A 24350-nucleotide genomic window follows, 5' to 3' on the forward strand; every position below is an offset into this window, starting at 1 on the left:
TAGAATGAAAAAGGTACTTTATTCAGCACACACTGACAGATTTGTAGTAATTGCAGTAAAAGAAAATCTCTTGCTGAGAATCATTTTACTTAGTTAGGCTCAAGAAAAAATGTTAAATTTCAAACCTCTAAATTTACTATTGAAAGCTTTACTCCTTATAAATATATATACATTACATACATGTGTGTTATCTGTTCTTTTATATGAACCATTCAAAATAATTTTAAAAGACATTCTTTTCTGTATTTAACATTGTCCTTTCAAATATTTAGAAGTTCTACAGGTGGTGGCTTCAATGGAATTTTCCCCAGAGTAAATTTCTTAGACTGAAACTGCTCTAGTTCTTCTGCTGTTAGTTGATGCTTGGGTGTGAATAATTCATTATCTGTTGTTGTGTTGCCATCTGAGATAGGGACAGAGGTGGATGTGTTGCTATTTCCAAAACCGTCACTGGATGGCTTAGAAAAAGTAGTGTGAGACTGTGAGCCTGGATTTCCAAAGCCAGCCACAGAACTGCTGCTTCCGAAGGCTGGGGCCCCTGGAGCTCCGAGAGGGCCTGCTGCCATGGGGGCTGGGAACCCTGAAAACCCCTGTGAGCCAAACCCTGAAGGGGTTTTGAATGAAAATGAAGCAGCAGATGTGACCTGGGGGTTCCCAAACCCAGGAGTTGGAGTAGAAGTGGTGATGGCAGGACCGGTAGAGGGAATGGCTCCAAATGTTGGCGAATTCCCGAACACAGACGGGCTTCCGGAAGGGGCAGCGGCAAATCCAGAGCTTGTTTTAAAACTAAAATTTTGAGCATTATCACTCATGCTGTTATTCACTGGAAAACCTACAAACAAACCAGAAAAAGAAATCTATTATAGTCAGAAACGTAGCCATATTAATATACCCCCACCCTGCTCCCCTCATTTTTCCCTTATTCCTGCCATGTTTGGATATTGCAAAGAGAGAAGATTACTGGAAGGGAGAAAAGTGAAAATGAGAAGCTAGAACAAACCCACTGAACCCCATTGTTCTATCTTCCTGCTACACTGACCTCATCCACACCATGATTTACCTTCACTCCAGGAGGCAGCTTTGAGGAACCTCAGGGAAGTGCACGGGCACTTCCAGCTTGCCCTACCCCTGCACGCCCAACCCTCCCCTCCCCCTCCTGCATTTCAAGGGAGCTGTCACTTGAGGATGATACTACACTGTTATACACAGTGACAAGAAAGTCCCCAAAGGTGCTGCTACCACAGCTATGAAAGTCTGAAAAAGCCATTCCTAAAATATACTTCTAAGGCTTGAGCCATAGGGTCTTTTAAAGAATAGCGAAGCCCATTCTGGCCCCTCCCCCTTTCACCAAGGCTTGATGAATCAAATTCTTTGAAGCTCCATTATGGAAGGTGGTAGAATTTTCAAGGGTGACTTAAAATGGTACTTAATGTATCTTCAGGCTTTACGACTTGAAAACTATAAAATCCTATTTTCCAAAATCAGTGAAGTCCTGCATTACTTTATCACTTACCTGGTGACCCAAATGCTGCTGTTTGGCTGCTGCCAAATCCAAATGTAGGTGCTGCTTGATTTATTCCATCCTTTATATCAGAGAGCTATAAAAAAGGGCAAATAATAGAGTACTGGGTGAATAATTCTAAGGTATCTTTCTGTATACTTTACAGCCAAATTCAGTTTTTAAAATTGAACTTAAAAATGCACTAAAAAATGTGAAGTTAAATGTTTAATATAGAAAAATGCCCACAATAGGAATATGCATAGAAAAAAGTACACTGACCTCAAAGATTAAGAGTAAATGCTAATGAATTATGGTTTTAATTTTACTTATGCTTTTAGACATTTTCTAGCCCTGGCTGGTGTGGCTCAGTGGACTGAACACTGGCCTGAGAACCAAAGGGTGGCGACTTTGATTCCCAGTCAGGGCACATGCTTGGGTTGTGGGCCAGGTAGGTTCCCAGGGGGCATATGAGAGGCAATCGATAGGTATGTTTCTCACACATTGGTGTTCTCTTCCTTCCCCTCTAAAAAGTAAATAAATAAAACCTTTAAAAAAAAAGTTCTAAATTTCTCTAGAAGACATATTAAAATCAGAAAAATAATTTTTAATAATGGATGTCAGTATCTCTAGGCTGATCTGCATTTATAAAGAAATCTAGATATTAAGTAAGAGACACTACTAAAACGTAGCACTAAAACCTATTAAACATTTCCTATTGCCTGCAAATACTTTATGCTCTTGCTATTTCCTGCTATAGAAATGTCTTCCAGCTCTGCTTACTGAAATCTTAATCTCCCTTTCAAAAGCCTTTTCACTTACTGCTTCCCAAGAAGCCTTTCCTTCTCTAACCAACCCAAAGAGATGTGATTTTCCTCACTTGGAAGTCCCAATAGCCTATTTAAAAAATAAACTTTATTGAGGTGTATTTCATATGCAATAAAATGCATCCATTTGATGTCTATATATCTATAAAATATACATATGTCAATGAGTTTGACAAACTTATAAACACCACCACTATCAAGATTTAGAACATTTCCATTACCTTGCAGAGTTCTCCAGTCAATCCTCTCCCATCTCCCTAGCCCCCAAAATCCACTCAGCTGCTCTCTTTCACTGTTGGTGAGGTTTGTCTCTTCTAAAGTTTCATATAGATGGAATCATTAACATATATTCTTTTTTTTTTTTTCAGTCTAGCTTCTCTCCCTTAGTGTAATATTCATTAACAGGTAAATGAATAAACAAACTATGTTATAATCATACAACGGATTTAAAGAATGAGTTACTGATACACTAAGCCAGTTGTGAGTGGACTGTCCAAGACCCTCACCTATAGATGGGCTTCTAGGAAGCTGGCAGAGAGCAGGGAACTTCCAATCCTGAGGGAAGTTCTGCAGCTCTATGAACTCAGTTTTCGCTTCTATACCAGTTCTCAGAATGGTGATAGTGGGTCACCTCTTGCCTATGGACAGAATATTTTCAGGAAGTCCTACTAAATTCAAATGGCATTATAATACCTGAAGGGTGGAAGGAGTTGGCTGGCATAAGAGTCTAGTTATTTAGGAAGCACACAGTTAAGAAAGGGTGGGGTGCTGGGACAGTCGTACAGTCAGTCATTCAGGAAGTTTAGGCAACTACCACTCTCATATACTTTTCAGAAAATAGAAACATAAACCACCTGGAAAACTGGAAATATTAAATTTTAAAGGTAAATATCTTATTTTAAAATAAGGTCCTTAAGTACTTTTTATGGGGGTAGAAAAAGTGTAACTTTATTGACAGGGAGAATGAATATGCTACAGTTAGGATCATGTACCCTTGGAGACACGTGAGTATAACATAACGACTAAAGGCATTTCTGTGTAAGACAAGGAATATATGGTAAGTATTCTTCTGTCACAAAAGTATACAGTAGTTTAAATGTGCAGTCATATTTTTCTTTTTAAAAAATATTTATTTATTTTTAGAGAGAGGGGAGGAAGAAAGAGAGGGAGAGAAACATTGATGTATGAGAGAAACATCTGTTGGTTGCCTCTCACATGGCCACAACTGGGGACCTGGCCCACAACCCAGGCACGATGTGCCCTGACTGGGAATCAAACCAGCAACCTTTCGGTGTGCAGACCATCACTCAATCCACTGAGCCACACCAGCCAGGGCTTGGCAGAAAATTTTAACTTTGTTTTCCAAACAGAAAGTAAAATTCTTACAAAAAAGCAATAGATAAGACACTTCCCTGTGGTAAACTCTCCAGTACTCACCAAAGCTATTTTAGTTGATGTATTTAGACTTTTCAGCTCATTCACCCTGTTCTTCCACTGATTTATTAACTGTTGGATGGAATTGAGCTGAAGAGAGAAGACAGAAAAATGAGTCAATACTGAATGTTTATGTTAATCTCTCAAACGACAACTTCATGTCTTTGCCAAAATTACAAAAAGTTTATTAAACATTTTTATGGCCCATAATTTGTAAAATTTGCATTGACCTGCCCCTGTGCCTTTACCAAAGATATTCCAGCTGTAGTCCCTTCTCCCTGTTCTCCAACTCCTTGAGTTACCTGGCTAAGAATCACAAGTACCCGGCTGCACAATCAGTTACACTTGGATGGGAGTGAACATGTGCACTAATTAAAATGCATGATCGTGACTACAGACAACACAAAAATACAGTCTCTGTCATTTCCTTTAGTACCCAACTTATTCAAACTCAGCCTTTTCACTTTCGATATCTGACATGTGAGAATGTTAACCTCTGTAAGACTGATTTATTTAACTTCGCTTTCCTAACATTCATCAGTTTCTGCACCTAAGAGACACTCTACAAATGTTTACCAAATGATGAAAGGGTTTGATTTCTGGGACTGATCACTGGATAATTTGTAATAAAATAATGACATTCCTAGTTACTAGAGTCAAAATATATCATCACCATTTTAGATAACCAATCAATTTCAAATAAAGTAATTTAGAAAGTTAAAGTAATTTCGAAAGTAAAAATTGCCTTGTCTTGAAAAAATTGTAGACCTCACCCACTTTGCCAACATAAGCAAGCCTCTACTAGAGAGAAGACAGTAATTAACAGCTAATCTGTTATTGAGGTAGATGAATAGGAAACAAACTTACATAACTCTGTAAGTTATTGCTGGTTAAGAAGTTATGGTATTCAAGCCTCAACTCCTCTGGTGAAATGTCTGTAAAACCTGAAGTGAGGAATCAATCGGAATCTTTAAATAAACGCCAATACTTTTAATAGTATAGTAAAGCTAGAGGTGCTAGACAGGAAAATGCACTAATGTTGATCATTAGAAAATTTTCATAATCATAAGGACAAAACTCAGTAAGGAAAAAACTTAGAATAAAATGTAGTAATTATCTTTGAAGGGGGAATTTTTTTCTAAATATAAATGGAGAGGAAGAAAAAACAAAGAGAAGAAAAAGAAAGTTGACTATGTATACATTCAAACTTCTGTCTAAAAACATTCTCTATGACACATTTTCTATGTCAGAAACTATAATAAGCAAAATTAAAAGGCAGGAAAGCTGGGAAAACCATAACTGCAACATGACAGAAGAACTGATGTTAACGTATGAATAGCTCTTACAAATAACTAAGAAGAATAAGTTAATACGAGCAAATATAAAAAAACAGGCAATTCACAAAAAATTCAAATAGCCAGTAAATAAATGAAATAAAAAAGTTCAATTAAAAAAATACAAATTAAAATAGAGATAAAATGTTTTATTTATCAGACTGGCAAAGAATTAAAAATGAATGTTATTTATTGTTTTTAAAATGTGGTGAAGTGGCCCTGACCAGTGCTCAGCTGGTTGGGTACTGTCCTGCAAAGTGAAAGGTTGCTGGTTCGATTCCCAATCAGGGTACATGCCCAGATTGTGGGCCCACTCCCCAGTTGGGCCATGTGTGAGAGGCAGCCAATCGATGTTTCTCTCCTCTATTTCTCCCTCCCCTCCCCCTGTTTAAAAATAAATACATAAAATCTTTTAATTTAAAAAAATAAAAAGAATGTGGTAAAGTGGATGTTCTCCTAAACGACCATTAAGGAAATTAAAAATGTACCACTTTTACAGGAGGAAAATTGTCAATAAGCATCAATTGACTTAGAAATGTTCACACCTTCTGATCTCAATAGGATTTCACCTCAGGAAATAATGAGATGCATTCAATCTACTGCAATATAATGCCTGGTTGTGGTATATGAAGAAAGCTTGTTTTCACACAGATATGTAGTTGGAAAAGGATGACTTTAATGGACTCTTCATATAATTGTGAATATTCTTCTTTGATTCTACACCAAAACTTGACAGGGGCTAGTTTCTAAAAGGTTGGCTATAATGTGGGCTCAACCTTTTTGTACTATTATATTAAATCCACTGGATAATTTAGCACTTAGAATGGATTTTTCAGGTATGTATAATTTTGTAATATTACAGATTGAACATTTGGAAAACACTGGATCACTGAGTTATCTAGAACTTCGAAACATTGGCAAATGTTATTTTACTATATCAAGGTATTCATATTTGTTAATGTCACTATCCGTCTCATTGGAAGAGACTTTAAGTATCAAGAAGTCATCAAGCTCACATTAGAAGAAAACTTTTCCGTAATCTAATTTTCACTTGAAAGCTTGAATTTTATCATTGTCTATAAACACTCAGTTGTTCTCTATGAAGTTACAGGCTCACTTCATTTATTTTTTAAGAAAATGTCACCAAATACCATTGTTCTCAGTCATTCTTTCATTAAAAACTGACCTGTGGGGGAAGAAAAGTGGCTAGTTGGGCTCCCAAGTCAAACACTATTTCACACCAGAACTTCCCCTTGAGAAAACCCTCACACGAGTGTGTGGCAGAAACACCCGAGTGTGAGGCACACTTTATGTGTGCCTCCCATTTTGTCACATAGTATAGTAAAAAGGTTGCACTTAAAGGCCAAGATTTAATAACTCCTACCCTTTCATCAAGGCCATTTTTAAGTGAAAATGACACTCATTTTGGAATTGACTACTGTTAGAGGCTGGTAATACAGCGCATTACCTCTGCCTTGAGTTATACTTTGATATGAGGCGTTTTATACACCCATGCTTTTGCTTCCACTGTGCAAATAAATGTAAATGCAGTGAAAATGGCAATTAATGTGTTAGTATTTGAAAATACTTTTGAACTTTACAGCCCTTACAAGGGTCTCAGGAATAGGGTTGCTAAATTCAGCAAATAATAATACAGGATGCCCAGTTAAATTTGAATTTCAGACATACAACAAGTACTTTTTTAGTGTATGTCACAAATGTTACATGGGTTATTCATATGCTAAAATATTACTCTTTGTTTATCTAAAATTTAGGTAAAGCTGGCAACCCTACTTAGGGATCTACAGTCCACATTTTGAGAACAGCTGCTTTAGGGCATTCATTAGGCATTAGGTTCAATTCTGAACTAATTTTAAAAGGCTGAATACTTCTTCATTTTCTTTACTGAAAAATCACCCTCTGAATTCTCTTATTTATTTATATTACTTATTGTCCACCTCCCTTAAGAACATGCTTCATAACGGAGGGATCTTGCCCTTCTTGCTCATCACAATATTCCTAGCACTTAGAATAGGGCCCAGCACAAACGAAATTCGACAAGAATTTGGTGAATGAGTAAATGAAAGCTAAGGAGTGGTGCGACACAAATGTTCACAGAGAATGAGCAGGTAGAACTCGGACAGAGGAGAGACCCTAGAGTTCTGAGGGACTGCAAGGACTCTCATCTGCTAAGTACCTGCTGTGTACTCCATAGGCCAGAAGCCCAGGACCAACCAGGGTGGGCTTAGAGAAGTGTGGCAATCTAGGTTTCAGCCCAGAAAGGGCTTAGAAACTGTGGACAAAAGAAAAGGGGAAGCAAAGGCGTATTCTATAGAAATGCTATCCATGCAGCACAGCTAAAGCTCCTTACCTACAAACATTATCTCCAGGATAGGCCTTCAAGTGCTTTACGAAAAACAACTATCCTTAAAAGGAAAGATAGGGAAGAAAGAAAACAGAATCAGACAGCTAAGGCCTTAATGGCAGGCAGGATATGACTCTTCTCCTCAATGCAGGCAGCCAAGAGGTTCTGAAGGGGTACCCGTAGAGAGCCAAGAAAGCAGAGCCTCTGCTCGGGCTATGGAATTGGAACTGTGGATGGTCCTGATTTTACTATTTTCTCATGAGAACTACAAATCTTAAAAGAACTATACCTTCCAACCTCAATCTCTGAATCATGAAGTTCGGCTAGAATACTCAGGTACCTAGCTGTACTAACTATAACAGCTAAGTTTGTGCGTAATTTCTTTATTTGGCATCGTCTTGGTTTTAGAAAATAAAGAGTTGTAAAACATATTTTAAAACGTATTTTAAAAACAATTTCTCAGTTACCTGAAATACTAGATTTTTTTTTCATTGGTGAATAAACAGAGAACATCCATTGCCCTGATGATTCCCAAACCTCCATATCTTTTACAATTCCTTCCCTGACAAAAAAAAAAAAAAAAGAATAGTTTTCATCTGCTTATTAAAATTTATCTTTTATAATTTTCAATGATTGACTCAAATTTGAAATTGTAGTAAATATATAACTTTAGATTTTTCCATTATATTTTCTCAAGTGTTCTTTAAAGCAGAAGCTTATAGAAATACAAACTATATTTCGTGTTATAGATATATTACAATGTTAAAGAAGTTCATAATTTTGGTTTCCCAGTACTCTGAACCATTAACCAACACATTTAATTGAGAACTATTGTACCATACATATATTAAAGAACTAAAATATAATAAAATATACTTTAACTTTTTTTAACCTTTAACATCAATGATCATTTAACTGGGAAGACAAAGTACCACGTAATATAGAAGCATAACATTTTTAAAAGGGTAGGACTTTAGGTCTAATTCTCACATTTTGCAGAAGGGTAAACAGACCCATACCCATACAGTTAATTTGTCGGCAAAGCTCTGGATAGACTCTATTCTAATTAAATCCCCTGTCCAGAATGCTACGATTAATAAAATAACAGATACTACAGAGAATCTATATTGAATTTAGGATTTTTACAACATCATCAAATACAGGAAGAAGGGGTTTCATTTGTTTTTCTTTTTTAAAACATCAGTAGCATATGGTACAAGGCTCAAAATGTTTACTACTGGTTCTAACTTATGGAAAGTAAAAGACCAACAAGTACATTGGTATTTTGTCCTAGGAGCCAGGAGCTGAGGGAAAGTTGCACATGCCTGGCCAGGCACTGTTTTGGCACCAGTCATAAATTCTACAAATATGCTCAAGAAATGATAAGGAGTTTACTCTATAATAATAAAGGAAACCAAATGAAACTAATTTGAATGAGATAAATGAAGTAAAAGTTATAGAAAGAAAAATATGCCCTGGCTGATTGATATGTGAATATTGATGCTTCTCTCTCTTCCTCCCTCTTTTCCCCTCACTCTAAAAAATAAATAAAAATTTAAAAAAAATGATATTTGATGTCTAAGTTCACAAGTTGCTTTATGTTACCTCATACTTTTTAAAGGTCTCATAATTTACAACAAACTTAAGCAGGACTACCTTAGAAAGATATTCACAATACAGGGTTACCAACAGAAAAGTGGAAAAGGCAGAATTAGGTTCAAGAAGGCATTGTAGTGTTATGGAACGATGACACATTTTTAAGTGAAATAAAGTCTAGTATGATAGGTTTTATATTTACACACATACATATATATATGCAAAATAGTGGTTATCTCTGAGTAATTGGATCATGGGTGCTTTTTCTTCTTTTTGCTTATTCTGATTTTTTAAATGTACTTTTTAAAAAATATATTGTAGGTACTTTTTAAAAAAATAAGCAAATGGGTAAGTAATTTTTCCGAAAGCTTTCACTTACAGAAGCTTCTTTTCATCTCTCTGTGCATCAGAGATAGGTGAAGCAGCAAACAGGCTCTGAGGTAATCCAACCCCCCTGTTTCTGTTACTTGAAGCTCCAGAATCAAAGGAACCAAAAGACTTGTCTTGCTCTCTGCTGCCCCCCCATGGTGTAGATTTGGAGAAAGTGGACGGCTGGATAACACTGGAGGATCTCGGGCTGGTGGCATTCCACAGGCGTCTGTTACTGCCTGAAATAAACAACAAAACAAAACAATTTTACTAGCGCCTCATCTTTTAACCTCTAAAATTTTCATATTATGTCTTATTACATACAGACATTATGCAAAGATTCAACATTTCCACTCATTCTAAATCACAAAACTTTTTCTTCATTTTTGACTTACATAGTTCAGTGTAACATCAACAAATCACATAATGGTCTAATTGCATTTCCGAATAACAAGATTGAGAGACTTTAAATCCCAAGAAAAATAATGATATCTTACTAAGTTCAGCTGACATAAGCTTATTAAGTAAATAACTGCTTGGTAGTGGAGTGGATAGAAGGCATATATCCTAAATCATAAGTTCCTTCAGGATAAAGAGCCACCTTTATCATTCTTTGCTCCCCCACTGGGCCTGACATAGTAATAACCTCTGAAAAATGGGGAACGTATTAGAAAGTTTGTTGAAGATAAAAAGTTACATTCTATCCCCTGTCCTTGAAGAGATGCTTCAATCTATCCGACTCAGTTCCCTTTGGGAAGACACATACCCACTTATCTTTCATAGGGCGATTATACAGGTAATTTACATGTGAATACACTGAGTTCCTCTATTATGAGCATATTACTAATATTTCATAATTATCAAAAAGAGCCAACAGGACTATCCTGCCTCTATATTTTAAAAAAGTCATCACTTTAACTATCTTAATCACTCATCACTTTCTAGTTGGTTCTAAGATAATTCACCTTGTTTCTCACCGAATTGGAGACATTGTTAAATATTAATATATGTACACATGGAGTGATGGGAGATAGACTCATTTGTGAAAATCCATCTCCCAAATGTAAAACTACCTAACCTCATAAAACCAAAGAGAAAAGGCAGCAGATTGCCGGACCAGATCCCTCAAGTGGGGATTAATGGTATTTTATTTTTCTAAAGCTCCAAATCCTTTGGGGAACGACACAACCCAAGAAATTCAATTCATCTGCATATAGCTTTTAGCTTTCATACTTCTCTATTCCAGAAGCATTCACTTGCTTCAGGTAGCTAAATACACTGCTTATTTGATGAGTTTTTTCCTCAATTAATCTATCCACTCACCGTTTATTTTCTAATTACTTCACGTGGAGTGAGTCTCCACAGAATGTCAAATACTACACTCTGTTGTTAATGGAAGTGCACCCACATTTATCAGACCCTGAGTCCTAATTTTTGGTTCGGAATATTTCATTAGGCCTATTGTGGGTAATGCAAAAAGACTGCCTTCAAGAAGAGGGACCAGGCTGAACGGCCAGATACAGAATATCCCTAAAAAAGGGAAAAGAGGGGAAGAGTGCGTCCGGGGAGTCAGCATCTCGAGATGCCTTTAAGGACGAAGTTCTAATTCTAGGAAAATAAAACCCTTCATTAAACCTTGTGTTGTACTACGGTTTCATGCCTGACCTCTCCTCTCCTCGAAGACAGTGCCTTTCGCACCATCCATGATGGATTTAATGAGATATGCCAGCACCTTCCGCCCTGACTGAGGCCCGGGAAGCAGGTGGTCGTGGCGCTCCACACCCCGTTCCCCGGTAGCCCGGAGTTCTTACTCGGGCATCCCACCCGTCCTCCCACTTTCGCCCCAAATTTAATGAGCATGCGCCTCTGTACGCTATTTATTATTATATTTCCAAAGAAGTTCGCGACTTCCCCAAAGACCCCTGACTCTGATCCCAGGTGCTAGCCTCTCCCTCGAAAACAAAGTTTAGTAAAAATTATATTCGAGTCAAGGGTTAAAAAAGAAACAAAACCAAGTACCCATAATAGTATAGTAAAGCAAGGAGGCGTCTGGGTCGACCATTGGCAATTCTCCGAGCCACTGCCACTCACTGACAGGGTAGTTTTGACACGTACAGTCGACTTAAAACTCATTGTTGGCGTTAGCCCCCAGGGCCAAGCCCCTGCCTTTGTCCGCTCAACAAAAACCGACCGAGCGCCTAGTACGCGGGTAAACGCGTCAGGAGACTGAGCCGGGCGCGGCGGACAGAAGTCACCCTCACCCTGCGCGCCGAGCCCCACGCGGGATGCCCGTTCCCTACCGGCTGGCCCCCACGTCAGGCCCAACCCAGCTCCGCTAGAGGTGGCGCCGGACTGCGGGCAACGTCACCTGAGGGCTGTTGCTGCCGTCCCCCGCCCGCACTCCAGGCACCGGGATGTTCGTTCCAGCACCGCTCTCCGAAGCGACACCGGCCTTGAAGGAAGAACTGACAGACGGTCATCGCGGCGGCGTCGCCGACGGAGCGGTGGCAGTGTGCGCCCTCAGCGAAGGGAGAAGCAGCAGATTCTAAAGCAGCCGAAAGTTCCGGTTCCGCTGCAGTGACGTTATCTCCTAGCGCCCGCGCAGGGCCCCCTGTCTTTCGTTCCTCCCCCACTGCTATGAGAGGCGTGGGTTTTATCCAATAGGAATTGAGAAGAGGGGGCGGGTCCCCTTGTACTGTGTGAAGGAGCGGAAAGCTTGAACCGGTACGTTGAGAAACGGGCACGTTTGACGCCGTTGCGTTGCCGAGGGAGACTCGAGGTCGAAAAGAGAAGAAAGCGAGTCCAGCAAACCTAGAAATTAAGCAAGGCTGGGGTGGAGGATTAGCTGCGGTCCGAGAAACCGAGTGTACATTCATCTGTAACAGCTGGGAAAGTAAAAGTGTGCCCAGCTATTCGGCAGGATAGATAAGTGTCAGACAAAGGCAAAATGTAACGTTAATAGGAAACTGTTTAAAGAACCGACTGCAACTGAAAGGTATTGTAACAGCCCTCATTTCTTACATGAGTACTGTGTTCTCACACGACGAGAAACCTTGTTCCTTAAAGTCCACATAAACGTTGCTGTTTGAAATTATATCAGCAGGAATGAAACTTCCCACTCTTGCCTGGAGGATCTAAGACACAAACAGGGAAGCGGTTTCGATTTCTACCCAGGGGCGGAGCTCAGATAAGGGACCCCTGAAGAGAACATCCCATATTTTCTTTGTCGTTTCCAAGGAGACATGACCTTACATCCACTTCTCAGTCCCCATCTGGTGTTGATGCCTTTACACACAGCTGCTTTGCTTTGAATCTGTCAATACTGTTTCATTTAAATTTTACCTAAAGTCTACTTTCCCCCCAAATCCTACGACTCTTTTTTATAGTGAGACACCCTACAGTTCTTCTGGTGTTCAGTCTCCTTGGTTGTGACTAATCAATAAACCTGACTTGCTGGACTGCAGGTTTGTACCTGGCGGTTTAGGACAGCGATTTTCAATTGGTGGGCGGCAAGAATTTTTAAAACATGCAATACCTAACTAGTCAAGGCCAGTGGTCTCTCTTCCATTAGATTGTCAAATAAGAAAATGAGAACAGCCAGCACAACAATAACTATCTGGTGTGAATGAATCAAAATTATACCTATTTTTCTTTTTTTGGTCAGATCAACAAAAATATATATATTTTTGGTGTGCTGCACAATTTTAGTAATTAGTTTGTGTGCCATGAGATAAAAATGGTTGAAAATTGCTGGTTTAGGATGATTGTACTATTGTATTTGCTCATGTACTCTGGATTTTTGAGGCCAGCCCAATCTACGAGAGCACTGGGAATAACGGGTGCAACCTAGTTTATTTTTTAAAAAGCAGTTTAATTCATTTATTTTACAACACACTTAAGAGGTACAAATATAGTACAAAGAATGTTTTTTTTTCCCTGAGCCATTTGAGAGTATATTTGTAAACCTAATGCCCCATCACCCAAGTATTTATTTCATACAAATAAGGAAATTCTACTTAAGCACAATTACCAAAATCAGAACATTAATATCGATGCATTAATGCCATCTAATCCTTAGATTCCATTTATGTTTTGCCAAATGTCCCAACAATGTCCTTCAGAGGAAAAGAATCCAGTTCAAAATCATTGTGGCCTTACTCATGTTTCTTTCTTTTTAATTTAAATTTTATTTTTTAATTACAGTTTACATTCAATATTATTTTGTATTAGTTTCAGGAGTACAGCATAGTGGTTAGACAGTCATATACTTTACAGAGTGTTCCCCCAATAGTTGCAGTACCCGTGCGGTACCATAAGTAGTTATTACAATATTATTGAATATTATATGTTCCCTATGCAGTACTTTATATCCCCATCACTATTTTGTAACTACCCACTTTCACTTAATCTCTTCACCTTTTCCACCCACCGTCCCACCACCACCTGCCCCCTGCCTGGCAACCATCAGCCTATTCTCTCTCTGAGTCTGTTTTCATTTTGATTGTTTTTTGGTATTAAGTTGTATGAGTTCTTTATAAATTTTGGATATTAACACCTTATCAGATGTATCATTGGTGAATATCTTCTTCAATTCAGTAGGTTGTCTTTTCATTTTGTTGGTTTCCTTTGTTGCGCAAAAACTTTTTAGCCCCTATTTCTCCCCTGAGCCAGAGGAGATGTATCAGAAAAAATACTTCTAAGGGAGGTGTCAGAGATTTTACTGCCTATGTTTTCTTTTAGGAATTTTATAGTTTTGAGTCTTAAGTCTTTAATCCATTTGGAGTTTATTCTTGTATGTGGTGTAAGAAGGTGGTGTAATTTGATGTTTTTGCATGTATCTGTCCAATTTTTCCAAGAGCATTTATTGAATAGACTATCTTTACCCCATTGTATGTTCTTGCTTCCTGTCATACGTTAATTGACCATATATATATTGACTTACTCATATCTTTAAAATTTTAAAAATTGGTTTTAGAGAGAAACATCAATTTGTTGCTCTACTTGTTTATACATTCATTAGCTGATTCTTGTATGTGCCCCGATGGGGGATTGAACCCTCAACCTGGGCGTATCAGGTAGATGCTCTGACCAACTGAGCTAGCTGGCCAGGCCTCTCATCTTCTCCCTCCCGTTTGTTCTCTCTCTTTTAACCCTCACTCGAGGATATATTTACTGATTTTTGAGAGAGACAGGCACATCGATCCAGGCACGAACAGGTCGTCTCCTGTACGTGCCCAGATGGGGGATGAAACCTACGTCTGTGCCCCAACCGGGGGAATGAACCTGCAACCTTCTGGTGTACAGGACGACGCTCCAGATAGCTGAACCACCTGGCCAGGGAAGGCCTCATGTTTCTTTGGTCTCCATACTGGAACATTTCCTCAGTCTTTCCTTGACTTCTGTGACCTTGACACTATTAAAGATCCTAGGTTGTTATTTGTAAAGTTCCTCATTAAAGATTTATCCATTTTCCCATGACACATTTCTTTTCTAGTGGAGTGAAAAATTCAAAAGTCAACATAAAAATGTTCAGAATAGGCAAATCTAGAGAAAGAAAGATTAATGGTTGTCTAGGGCTGGGTGTTTGAGGGATATAACTGAGTTGAATAATGTCCCCCCAAAAGTTATGACCATCCAGAACTTCAGAATGTGACTTTATTTGAAAATAGGATCTTTGCAAATGTTATTAGTTAAGATTAGGTCATACTGGATGGGGGGGGGTGGGGAGAAGGTGGGCCAAATCCAATACCTGTTGTCTTTGTAACTACATAAAGCCAGAGAGACACACAGGCAAGAAGGCCATGTAAAGACAGACGCAGGGAATGAAGGGAGGCAGTTACAAGCCAAGAAATGGCAAGGACTGCCAGCAACCACCAGAAGCGAGGGGAGAGGCTTGAGTAGTTTCTGCCTCAGAGCCTCCAGAAGGAAGCAACCCTAACAACACCTTGATGTAGGACTTCTGGCCTCCTGAACTGAGGAAGAACACATTTGTTGTTTTAAGCCACCAAGTGACTGCAAATGAGTACGGGGCTTCTTTTTGTGGTGATGAAAATGTTCCAAAATTGTGGTGACAGTTGCACAACTCTGAATGTATTAAATACCCCTGAATGGTGCACTTTACATGGTGAACAGTTTGATATGTTACTTTATCTCAATAAAGCTGTTATGTACATAAAAAACCTATATAAATACAAATATCATGCTTCTCACAATTTCATTCTCATTTAAACATTTTTAGTGTTTAAGATTATATAACTCCCATATAAAGAAAACAATGAAAATTTAAATAGAAACACTGCTTCACGAATTTTAAAAACAATCATTAACACATCTAAAATAAAGGACAAATAAACTTAGCAGTCTATTTTAAGTTAAAAATATTTAATATTACCAGGTAAAAACATTGATGGCGACAGCTTTATATGGCTCATTCCATACATTTCATAATGTAAAAGGGCAAAGCATTATGAGGAAAGAAATGAGTAGATGGTCTTGTAAGAGACTTATTTACCACATAAAAGCAATTAACGTGAGATGACAAATATTTAATTCAAATTGTTACAAAACTTTAGATACAATGGGGACAAATGTCTCTGATGTGTCTTGCTAAGGAAATCATGTACCTTTGTAATCCATAAGAAGTTCAAAGTCAATATTGATATTGTATAACAATCAGTGCTATTCTAGTGACCTATAAGTTTGCTCTAAATAGCTTTGCTTTTGGAATGATAATTGGACTTTATTTAAAGTGAGTATTGAAGAGACAATCATTTATTTTATTGGTTGATTTTAGAGAGAGAGAGGAAGGGGATGGGAGGGAGGGGGAAAGAGAGAGGAACATCGATTTATTGTTCTGCTTATTTATGCATTCATTGGTTGATTCTTGCACGTGCCCTGATGGGACTGAACCCACAACCTTGGTGTATCGAGATGACAGTAACCATCTGAGCTACCAGTTCCAGGGCTGAGACATAATCATTTTTTTTAAGCACTGGGTAAAACAGTGATATAAATTAATTATGGGTGCTAAGCTTGACATTTGTTTAAAAGATGGAATATATTTAATTGGATTGAATATATTTCATCAGGCATATAGTACATTTTTTAAAGTCCCGAAATGCGATTATGAAGTTTGTGAGAGAATATGTATATGCCTTGACTCACTCTGCCTTGCTTTTAAAAATGGAACACACTTGGCACTAAATGGAACAAAGGAAGACAAGCAAAATTATGTGAGACTAAGCTGCTCCATACTATTTCTTAGTTCTTGAGTGAATCAAAACAAACAGACCTAATTACACAGCACTTCTGTGATGTATGAAAATAGAATCTAGAGCTAAGATGAGACTGTTTCATTGAGGAGCCAATCCCCTACTCTGTCACAATCATAGTTACAAATGTGAAATTCATTTAAGAAATTTGTATTTTCACTGATGCTCATTATTTTTCAAGTTTTCTTGCTAGACATGTTCATGATTATGTGGCCAGCTAAAATAAGGTCTATAGTCAAGTAAGGAAATTTAAATAAAAAACATCTATTTTATAAGGATCTTTCTTTACTTGAAACTTCCTTCCAAAAAAAACCAAAAAGCCAAAAAACATCCCACCAAATTAAAACTTTGCAACCAGGCTCTTGGAACAAATCACTGGTGGCCATATTTTTGAGTCTCCAATGAGTCTTGAAGTCCACTCATTTTTCATGTTTCAAGGGTTTCTTCATTTGCTCCACAAGTATCAACAACACAAATTAAACAACTTGTTACTGGAAAAGCTCGAACTTTGGAGTTGGCAAACCATTTGTCTGTTTCAGTGTTATATTCAAGGATGTGTCCTAATCGACCCACACCTTGAAAACCAGCCAAAACATAAACGATAGAGCCAACTGCTGCACACTTCACTGTTACACCCTTCCACGGCATCGGAGAGACCATCTTCCATTCATTTATTTTAATATCGTAATACTCCACATTGTCTAGACCACCTGCAAAAGGATAAAACACAAACACTATGAACAATTCAAAGAAGATCTCTTAAAGTAATAATTCTTTGCATTTTTCCAACAATTTTATTATGAAAATTTTCAAGCATGCACAAAAGGTGCATGCTTGTTAAGAATTTTATAGTGCCCAATCTACTATTTAAATTCTTATGCTTACCTTAACACAGCAGAAATTTAATTTTTGTCATTTTTGAATCATAAATATTTAATTCTACGAAATTAAAAATTTTCTATCTGTTCTAGAAAAATAAAAAAGCATACCAATCTGTGAATTTTCCTTTGGATTAATTAAAATTATTCAAATGTCCCACTTTGTCTTTCTATTTATCTTTCAGCAGCTTATAGAAAATAGCAATGAGCAGAGAGAGAAGGGAAAGAACTTATTTTATTGTTGCACTTAAGTAATGTTTAAAGGTACTACTGACTAAAATGAGGTTGTGGAGTATATATAGATTCGGTCCATATTCCCCTTATTATTAAAGATTTTAGTACATTGTTTAAGAAAATAAAAAGGTTAAATTCGCTCATTTAAAAAATGGTATGTTTTCATGCAGTGTTTAAAAATGTTTAGGAAACTTTGCCATTCAGAGCCTGGACACAAGTCCTAAAACCTGTATTTAAAAAGTTTAAAAAGTATTTTTTAAAATTTTGATTATTCCTGTCACTCAGCAGTTCTCAAGCTAGTGTGATGCCATACCCTAGGGGACACTTAGAAATGTGTGGAATCCATCTGAGACTGTTACACTGACTGATGGCCATTCCCCACATTTCACGAAAAAGGATGTTAAAAGTGCTCCAATATTTCATAAAATGCTAGTTCCCAGAAACTATAAAAATAAGTATAATGATGTATGTGATAAACGCTTGTATCTAGATTTTAAGAAATGTTTCCATAATTTAAGATAAGAAAATAATAAGCAAACTCATTGGGAAAGTTGCCCAGTGAAGTGACATCACACACCTAAGCCATTCTGACCACCCACAGCAAATATCTTATCTTTCACAAAGACCAGTCCGTGATTCTTCCTGGCCTCAATCATTGGACACAGCTCAGTCCATCTGGGAAAAGAAAAGAAAGGTTTCAGTGTGCTTGTTCACAGGCAATAAAAGGACTCATACTGATTTATAAGAAAGACCAGTTGCATATGTATACACACACACAAACACACACATCTGGAAGGCTAGAAAACAAAAGCTTCACAGTGGTTTAGAGCAATTTATCTATAGATGGGTAAATATGGATTTTCTACCCTTCAACTCTGACAAGATATGAACTGTAAAGGATATCTGGAGACTACTGACATGTCTTTGGAAGAAATCCACTTCATGTAGTTCACAATGACTTGTAAAATAGTAACAAAAATGAAGGGAAAGATACATAAGAGACTATAAAGTACAAATAGTGTCACATGTGGTTTTAATTAATATGTATGTATGAGTAAGTAAAACACAAATTTATCATGGGCCTCTAGCAAATTGGCAAATTAGGGAATGTGCTAATTATTGAGTAGTAGGGGTGGTGCTAAATACAGTGACATAAAACTAGTGAGGAAATGAACACAGATGAAATCCCAGTCAGACCTTTTGTTCATCTTGAGTAAGAAAATTCACTTGCTTTTTTATAGGATTATTCTTCTCTTACCAGAATAAGTTATTGGGTAAATATGTTCAGCTTAAATGTTGTGCCAAAGAGCAGCACCAAAACTCTTGTGATCTCTTAATAAACCTGATGATCTCAAGAGATTTCCTAGTCTAAACACTAGAAAGAGACAAGATTCAAGATACATTGTTTTCAATTATATTCCTAAAATTGGTAACCAGTTGAACAAAATATGCATAAAAACCCCCTTGTAACTGCATTTTTATTTGGGAAAGGAGTTATTATGCTTCCTTAAATCCTTTAAAAGCAGATGGGAAGCATAAATAAATAAATGCACATGACCATACTTTATAATGAAAATGTTGCTGTTAATTTTAACAAAGCAGTAGCTGGAGTGGAAAACTTCTATGTTTTGTAGTCTGGCAATTACTTCCTAAACATAACATTTGAGCACAAGAGTTTTCCTTCTTGTTCACCCTTCCTGCAAGAAGGAAGGGAAAGGGAGGGGCTCCCACAGGGTACAAGGGGAAGCCATTTCTTAAGGTGTAGGAAGGGTCCAGGCTGTAAACATGCCCCTGACCTTGGCACATTTAAAAGTGTATGTACATTCTTAATACAAGGCTCCTTCTGCATTTTGACATGTTCTTCCACCGAGCTTACAGAATACAATACTGTGAAATAAGAGTTTTAAATTCATACATACGTTTCTGTGGCAGGATCATAAACTTCACAGGAATTCAACACACGGCCAGAAACATTGTTCCCTAAGCTCCCGCCACAAACATAGATGAGGCCGTTGGCCTCCACCATCCCGTGGCTGCAGCGCTGGGTCAGCATGCTGGGCTTGGTGTGCCAGCTCTCTGTCCTCGTGTCGTAGCACTCAAATAAATACAGAGCCGAGTTTCCTGTAAGAGAAGAGGGCCCCATCATGCCTGCTGGCGTGTGTGTATGTGGGCTTCGGGCGAGCTGACTGTAGGGTCGAGTCAGTGGCTGGAAGAAAGAATTTAGGGTTATAGAGTCTTTTCTATACTCAATTGGTAACAGCAGCAACATGTAGGAATAGTTGGTGAAGACCTTGGAAAATATTCACAAAAGGATATATTGGGGAGACTTATTTATTGGTAATTAAATTTTAGAAAAAGAAATTGGTTTGATTTTAAAGAAAATTAAATAAGAAACTTTATGTATGCCCTCAAGCCCAGTTATACACGATAGGAATTACCAACCTTGAAATGTTTATACAGAGGGGAAAGGCTATTAACTATTTACAGATGGAAAACCATACCTTAAAATACAAAAACTACTATCTGATAATGTTCTGAAGCTTATCATTTAATATTCTATAACAGCCACTAACAGCACCATTAACAAACTGCTCTTCCTGGGTAAGAGCAGTGGCTGTGTGGGTAAGCCCTGAAGTCACGCTGATTCGTTCCTGAGTGCTCAAGGAATCCCTCTGTTTCTGGTGTACTTTGATTATACCTTTTAATGGCAAAACATATATTCTGTTTTTCAACTTCTGCATATTATAGGAGCCCAATAAAGTTTCAGAAATGATACTATCAAAGTGCTTTTCTTCCTTCCAAGAAAAGAGAAGTTAGAACTTGACCAAATTATTTCTCATCTGCCCTTTTCTGAATTTTGCTACTACTAAAAAACAACAGTAACAACACTGCCACCCTTATTATTCTCAATCACAACCAAAGTGCACAAAAAGCAAAGATCAGAAAGTAGCAAACAGAAAGAGCAATGGCCGTAACTAACAATAACTTCCTTTTTAAAAAATGTTTCCAATTTGGTAGATTTAATTGGTAGACATCAGGGGAAATATACAGTAATATAGCAGAAATAAAAATCTATGCAAGTAAAAAACTGACTTAAGAGTAAATGAAGTTATTTATGATACTTGCTACAAAAGTGTATTTATAGAACAGTTAATTTGTATCTTTTTTAGCATTTACTGTATTTGAAATATAAGATATTAGACATTCTGTAAAAAATGCTTTTAAACACGGGGAAAAATCACCTCTTAAATCACATTTAGGAAATCATATTTTTTCTTGTACTTATCTGGGACGGGTAAAAGCTTAAAACAAATATGCAGAACAGAAGTAAAATATTCTTTGGGCTAATATAAAAATTATCAAAGAAAATACAAAGACTTAACATGTAAATTACATATTTTAGGTTTACTCAGTCTTCCTAGTTTTCCTTATCAGCCCATCATTTGGCTAAAGAAATTACTTGAAAAGGTGAAAGCATATAAAAGCTATTATGTGTCTAGTCTTCACCTAGAATATTCACTTAGACAAATTATTCATTACTAGACTTATTGGGGTTGGGGATCACTTTCTAAGTTACATAAATATATAACCATCATGCTGTATACCCGAAACTAGTATGATAATGAATATCAATTATAATTAAAAAATAAAAATAGAACAAAGAAAAAAATTATTCATTTTGAAAAAGACCACTACTGGACACTTAATACCAAGAAAGGTTTTTACCTCCATACCTAACTATTCTGATCAATGAGCATAAAATACCACTATCAGTTATTACATTAAGTAAAGAATGAAGCAAATAAAAAGTTCATTCTTAGTTTTTTTTTTTATGATGCAAAGAAAGGAAAGATAATACAAATTTTAAAAGCTTGAATGTAGTAAAGAGGTCTTAAAGGGTCTCTAAGTAAGCGAAACTCTGAAATCTTTAAAGCAAATAATACTATGTATCAAAAACAACTAACCTAGAACAAAAATCCAGATGCTGTCAATGAAAGCTTTGTCAGACAAAAATGGACAATTAATATAATCTAGGAAGTTGAAGTTCTTATAAACATTTAAAGGAGTAAAGTAAGCCTTCAGGGAAATGGGCTCCAAAATGTAACATATGCATTTAAATTATGTCAAAAAGTATCTGAACAATTAACAGCAACAGTTTATTTAAATATGAAAGCCAAGATACTCGGCTTTAAAGCATGTGCCCCAAACAGAAACATGAGTCAAGTCCTTACCGACTTCGGAACCGCCAGATGTATAAATTTTTCCCTCTGCGGCACAGGCAGCCAGGCTGTCTCTAGGTGTTGGGGGTCCCAGTTTGGAATACCAGCTATCCTTCACGACATTATAGCAGTCCATTCGTTTAATGGGGAAAAGCTGAGAGCCACCCAAAATGTATACAACATTATCCCAAAACACGCATGCTGCATCTCTGCGTTTTTCAAAGGGGCAGCGAATATCTGTCCAGCTATAATCCTGTAATAGAAAAGGACAGGAAGCTTTCAGTGATGGAAAAATATAATCAAAAAGGATAAAGCAAAGATGTAGTTGGAAAAATGCAAAATACAAGAATATGTTAATTTAGTAGAGTACATATAAAAATGTTTGGCTTGAGACTATTAATCTAATCTGTGTGATTTTTCAGAATGTTGGCAGAGGGCAAGAAGAAGAGTGGCTGGTTTGGGTCCTTTCTGGCTCTGAAATGAACTTTAATACATTTGCATGTATCGTCGTCATCTAGTCTTCTATTCCTGCTGGTACTGAGGATAATACAGGAAGATTCTAACACAAGTACGGTAGGTTTGTTATTTTAAACAAGCTTTTTTCCAAATATCCTCAATACCTTCCCTGTCAGATGTATAGAGTGTTATAAAGAATCGATGGTTAATATGAAGTTGAAACTGCCATTATCTTACTAATGTCTAAAGCTAGAAAATATTTTGTGGACTTCTGTGAGATATTAATTTTCTGTAAACATTCAATTGAGTCAGTGTATTCAGCCGGATGCTTAAAGCTGTGATACTTACCATGAAATACTTGAGTACAGTAAGTTTCCCATCATCCACGGTGGGTTTGTTCCAAGACCCCCAGTGGATGCCTGAAACCATGGATAGTACTGAACCCTATACATACTGCATGTTTTCCTATACATACATACTTTGATGAAGTTTAATTTATAGATTAGGTGCAGTAAGAGATTAACAATAACAATAGAATAATTACAATAATATACTGTAAAAGTGGAGTGAATGTGGAGTCTCTCAAAATGTCTCACTGTGCTGTACTCACCCTTTTGTGATGAGGTGAGATGGTAGCATGTCTGCATGATGAGGTGAAGGGAGGTGAGCGATGCAGGCATTGTGACATAGTGTTAGGCTACTATTGACCTTCTGACAAAACGTCAAAAGGAGGATCCCTGAGCCATGACTTAGGAATTGTTTATTTCTGGAATTAATAGTTCGATTTAATATTTTCAGACCATGGTTAACCGTAACTGAAACTGCAGAAAGTGAAACTGTGAAAAAGGGGTACCACTGTAGTCTGTTCTGAGTAGTCTGGAAATTCACTTTCTTCTTCCCAGCAGTTAGAAATGGGCACCTATCAGTGCTTCAGAGTAAGGCCTGTTCACAGTACACTGTTTCCTCACCGTGTTAGATGACATCCACGGATGCCTGCGCCCTTCTCCCATGTAAATGTCTGGGGGATGCACCCAAAGTCACAGAATCTTGGATCCTCCCTCATTAAGTGAGGAAGCTACAGTGTTCCTGCTGCTTTCGGAAAGTGGTTGAAGATAATAAGGGTCAGGCAGAAATCCAAACAACTGCCAGTCTCACTGAATAAAGCAGTGTGTATGATTATTAGTGTTCCATTCCCTTTGGGAAAATAATCAACTGATACCACGCTAGTATCCCGCGTTTCAGGCATTCATTAGATTAGGTCAAAGTATCATAGGAAGTAAGTTTTATTAAGGTCCCTGATGTAGAATACCTTGACTCCTAGTGATGATAAACATTCTGCTTTTTAGGTGACCAGAAAAATAAAGCCTTAATCCATTTTTTATTCTTAAATTAGGATCTATGCGTCCCCCTAGCTTACTGAGTGGTATGTGTATTAGTAGGCACACAAAACTATGGGATAAACATAACACCTTCTCAAAGTTTCAGTTTTACTCAATGGACATTGAATAACTCAGAGGATCTCAAGTCCTGCCACTCTTACATCCAACATATTGCTATTTATTATCAGAAAGCAATATGGCAACTCTTCCATAGTTTCTAAAGCTGTCCTCAAGAACATTATTTCCATGTTTTCCCTTATTTAATTTTAGGATGAGAAAATTGGTTTATCTCCAAGACCTACTACTCTTCAAATTAAAAATAACTGCCCATGTAGAAGCTGGGATTAAAACAAACAAAATACTTCTTTTCTTTCAGCTAGATCAGCTTAAACATTTAGATGCTAGGATATGAGGGTCTAAAGAATGAATTCCAAAGAGTTTGGTAACAGAATAATTCTAACTTTCTAATCTCACTCAGGGATTTGAGTA

The 24350-nt window shown here is 37.3% G+C and overlaps 2 protein-coding genes and 1 long non-coding RNA gene across 5 annotated transcripts in view; 1 reads left to right on the top strand and 2 right to left on the bottom strand.

Annotated features, from left to right (window-relative positions):
- On the bottom strand, positions 1-11983 carry NUP42 (nucleoporin 42). 2 transcript variants are annotated; one of them, XM_024563129.3, is made up of 7 exons: positions 11792-11983; positions 9434-9662; positions 7926-8020; positions 4627-4703; positions 3763-3849; positions 1514-1598; positions 1-832 (listed from the first exon to the last, which is right to left on the bottom strand). In XM_024563129.3, the coding sequence occupies exons 1-7, from the start codon at positions 11901-11903 to the stop codon at positions 261-263; spliced, it is 1257 nt and encodes a 418-aa protein (XP_024418897.2). In that variant the 5' UTR covers positions 11904-11983; the 3' UTR covers positions 1-260. The 2 variants fall into 2 exon arrangements, with proteins under 2 accessions (XP_024418897.2, XP_045053362.2); XM_045197427.2 differs by lacking the exons at positions 7926-8020; positions 11792-11983 and having other exon boundaries at positions 9434-9562.
- A 200-nt stretch (positions 11984-12183) lies between these two features.
- Positions 12184-24350, top strand: part of LOC139440972 (uncharacterized) — a 72771-nt gene continuing 60604 nt past the window's right edge. The window contains exons 1-2 of the long non-coding RNA XR_011651307.1: positions 12184-12418; positions 22449-22599. This is a non-coding gene — a long non-coding RNA (uncharacterized lncRNA). The remainder of the gene's footprint in view (positions 12419-22448; positions 22600-24350) is intronic.
- Positions 15784-24350, bottom strand: part of KLHL7 (kelch like family member 7) — a 54291-nt gene continuing 45724 nt past the window's right edge. For both annotated transcript variants that reach the window (XM_024563127.3, XM_024563128.4), the window contains 4 exons: positions 22039-22279; positions 19726-19927; positions 18384-18481; positions 15784-17404 (listed from right to left, as the gene is read on the bottom strand). In XM_024563127.3, the coding sequence (XP_024418895.1) occupies positions 17121-17404; positions 18384-18481; positions 19726-19927; positions 22039-22279 (825 nt within the window). In that variant the 3' untranslated portion in view covers positions 15784-17120. The remainder of the gene's footprint in view (positions 17405-18383; positions 18482-19725; positions 19928-22038; positions 22280-24350) is intronic.

Source organism: Desmodus rotundus, chromosome 6 (genome assembly GCF_022682495.2).
Source record: "Desmodus rotundus isolate HL8 chromosome 6, HLdesRot8A.1, whole genome shotgun sequence".
Classification (NCBI taxonomy): Eukaryota; Metazoa; Chordata; class Mammalia; order Chiroptera; family Phyllostomidae; genus Desmodus; species Desmodus rotundus.

What these genes read in the sequence shown, in the direction of transcription:
- NUP42 (XM_024563129.3), bottom strand. Translation starts at nt 11,903, where the DNA reads ATGACCGTCTGTCAGTTCTTCCTTCAAGGCCGGTGTCGCTTCGGAGAG. An exon ending in CATCAACTAAAATAGCTTTG is followed by an intron (nt 1,599 to 3,762) that starts GTGAGTACTGGA and finishes CCTTTTTTATAG; the next exon opens with CTCTCTGATATAAAGGATGG. An exon ending in AGCAGCATTTGGGTCACCAG is followed by an intron (nt 833 to 1,513) that starts GTAAGTGATAAA and finishes GTTTGTTTGTAG; the next exon opens with GTTTTCCAGTGAATAACAGC.